General features: G+C 33.1%; 1 protein-coding gene across 1 annotated transcript in view; it reads right to left on the reverse strand.

Annotated features, from left to right (window-relative positions):
* LOC109831898 (beta-glucosidase-like SFR2, chloroplastic) overlaps positions 1–3468 on the reverse strand; it is a 9783-nt gene that overhangs the window by 998 nt on the left and 5317 nt on the right. The window contains exons 6-9 of the mRNA XM_020399372.1: positions 2597–2768; positions 2271–2504; positions 2028–2177; positions 1727–1856 (exon numbers count right to left, since the gene is read on the reverse strand). Of these exons, the coding sequence (XP_020254961.1) occupies positions 1727–1856; positions 2028–2177; positions 2271–2504; positions 2597–2768 (686 nt within the window). The remainder of the gene's footprint in view (positions 1–1726; positions 1857–2027; positions 2178–2270; positions 2505–2596; positions 2769–3468) is intronic.

Consider the following 3468-nt stretch of genomic DNA (forward strand, 5'->3'; position numbering starts at 1 on the left):
TGAGCACACAACTCTATTGAAACCTATTACCGGGCTCAGAAATCAGAACGAGTTATCCTTGCAAGGTAAAATCAATCCTCTAGTCTTTCTTTAGCTCTTCCATTTGGTCTGAAAATCAAGCACATTCTTTGTTAATGTGATTCCATCAATGATTATTATATGCAAAAGTTGACTGCAATTCTTCCATATCATGCTTCTCCCTTCATCTGAATTTTTTCCTGAACTTACTGTGGGAATTTGATTATATCGCATGTGCAGGAAAAGATAAGTATTCTACTCATCACATAGCAGTCAAGATTCCATGAAATGGCTATCTTCCTCATGACTATGATGGTCAATAATTTGAAATTAACACAGAACGTTAATGCCAGGCTGACACCTGGTAGGGAAAAATGGTCATTCATACGCATTACTTAGTCACGCTCCCTAACCTATACTGTTATGATAGATGAAAAAAAGAGGCTTGGATACTGATGTATCAAGCCTATTTCTGACTTTCGTGCAAACAGTTAAGATTTGAAATTTAAGTTTATAACACTACAGTTGGGCATAGTGTAATAAACCCATTTAATTAAGCACACACCATTTATGATTATCTTCTCCAACCGGGGCCCACAAGACCAAGATAGAAAAGCAATATGAGTGCAATGTGTACAGCTATATGTATTCTTTCCCGCAATTTTGTGTAACTCGCTTCACCTTGCTTTTGCTATGGCGCCTGTCGGCTTGAGCAAGCCAGTGGCGATGAGTCAGCCTGCTCATTCTTCAACAAGCAAACATTAAGAAATCACATCTGTCAATGGATTTCATCGTCTGTTGTTTTCTGCTTCAGGGCTTTGCTTATTGGAACAAGTGAAAGTGGACTAGTGATTAACAAAGAATAATACTCTGTGGGGAAAAACTGTTAAAAGAGTTTTTCATACATAAACCACCTTTAAAGTATTGACTAACTTATCATACTAGATGAAATCGGATTTTTGAGATCCAGTTGAACATTGCAAGAAGGTTAGGAGAAAAATGTATATACTAACAATTGGCTTGGAATAATTGATCATTCCTCATATAATGTCAGCAACACAGTAATGTTTCTTCAATTTAAAGATCTAGAAGGGGAAATTTTAGTTAGAATTTAGGTTTTTTTTCATAGAACCACCTTAAAAATAGGGCAATTATATGGAAACCATCTTTCATTTTCAATTTATACATAAACCACCTTTAAAGTTGGTTTTTGTTGCAATCAACCACCTCCAAGTCAAATTCTTCACTTAAAACCCAAAATTACCTTTAAAAAACTCCCATTCATGTGCATGACTCTTTTTTTTTTTTGGTCTTGTTGGGATACAACTCACACACCTTGAACTTGAAATTTTTAAGCCTATTTTTGGTTTTTTTACTGAAAATTTGACTAGGAGGTGGTTAATTGTAACAAAAACCTACTTTTATGTATAAATTGAAAATAAAAGGTGATTTCCGTATAATTACCCTATTGTTAAGGTGGTTTCTAGGAAAAGATCCTAGAATTTATATTTCACAGTAAATCAAACTTCTAAATATCTCAAGCTAGACAACAAAGAGTCATTTAATCAAGAGATAAATGCATCATAAAGTTGGTGCTGAAACTTTAGGTATCTGATAGACAACAACAATATAAGAGCATCATTATTATATCGTTATTCAGATTTTGCTGTCTTTTCTGAGTTAAAGCACTCAATATCTGCATATTCACCTGCATACATGTGTCCTTTCCTGTCAGCTGCTCGGAAGAATGGATGCGTTTTCTTTTCTTTAGCAGCATTTTGAAGCTCTCTCCAAGCATGCCTTCTGTTTAGTTTTGTGACTTTGCCAGTTTCTACCACCTGATATCAAGATGCCACGATACTTATAAGTTAAGTGTAAAAAAGATAACGTGAATATAAAGTTTGTGCCAATATTAGTTTAGTTCAAAAATAACTTATATTGCAAGGTAAAACAAAACAAGTATATAATAAGCTCCTCATAAAATTCAGTATCCTGCCTACAACTTTTACCTCTGAGAACAAGTAATAAGAGGGACGAGGGTTCCGTGCAAGGTTATTGGCACGGTCAACTGCCACAAGTCCAAACTTGGGACCATATCCATCAGCCCACTCCCAATTGTCAGATGTTGTCCAGAACAAATAACCAAGCACACGAACTCCCTAAAAGATTTAAAGAGATTACATAATTATTTACAAGCACAGAGGAAGAGCTCTTTTCCATGAGAAGTAGAAATGAAGCCAAAGTAAAAAAACCGTTCTAATGGCTGCATAAACCGCTAACAAGTGCTCCAACATGTACGGACGCCGAATTAAGTCAGTTTCATCGCTAACTCCATTTTCTGTAATAATGAAAGGCACATTTAGGTGTTTGTATCTTTCGTTAAATTGATGCAGCACGCGGAATAAGCCATCAGGATAAACACCACGCCCAGATTCACTATATTCATCATTATCCACAAGCTTCAAACCAGGCCCAGAGATCACTTCCTGTCAGCAACAAACAAGTCAATGTGATATCTCTGGAAGTGAGAACAAGATACCTTTTTCTCTGTTTTTTTAGAGATATGACGCATGCTTACCTGTCCATAATAGTTTATGCCTATGAAATCTAGCTTATCACAGACGCTATCCACATAGGGGAAAAGCGTCAATGAACTGGCCAGTGTAACAGCAGCGACATCAAAGAGACCATAGGGACGCATAAAAGAGACATGATGTGCAATCCCGACAGTAGTTTTTCCAGTACTCTGGCTGCAATACAAACAAAATTTTGTTAATAAAACTAGGTTACGACGGCTAAAAGGTCGAGAGGAATTCATGTGTATCATAGACCAATGGCAAAGTAATAGTGAATATACTTTGTAGACTAAGTTAAAAAAAACTAAAATGTATATCCATGGTGAGAGAACTAGATAATGACCGTGTTTGAAAATTATAGGGTGCGTTAGGATATATGGTGATCTTTTTGTTGTGTTTTCACCATGGTGTTTTTCTACAATACTGTTTTCAAAACACCATGGTGAGTTCGTTTTGTCACTAGTTTGACCCCTTCCATACATATATTATAATATTATTTTATATTATTATCAAATATGTTATATAAAAATAGTGTTATTGTAATATATTAAATACATTGATAATATATATTACAATAATTAAATTATAAAAATATTACATTTATACTATGTATCTTGTATTATATCATATTGTATTATACTGTTTTATTCATATACAAAATTTTATATCATATTAAAAAATTGTTAATTATTGTATTAACTACAAATATTATATTGTAACGTAATATATTATGTTAAAATATAATGTTAAAAATATATTATATTAATTATTACAACATAGAATAAAAGTATTCTATTATAATATAATATGTTTACATAATCTAATAAATTAAATTAATGTAATATATCATTATAAGATATTATATTATAATAAA

Source organism: Asparagus officinalis, chromosome 2 (assembly GCF_001876935.1).
Source record: "Asparagus officinalis chromosome 2, Aspof.V1, whole genome shotgun sequence".
NCBI lineage: Eukaryota > Viridiplantae > Streptophyta > Magnoliopsida > Asparagales > Asparagaceae > Asparagus > Asparagus officinalis.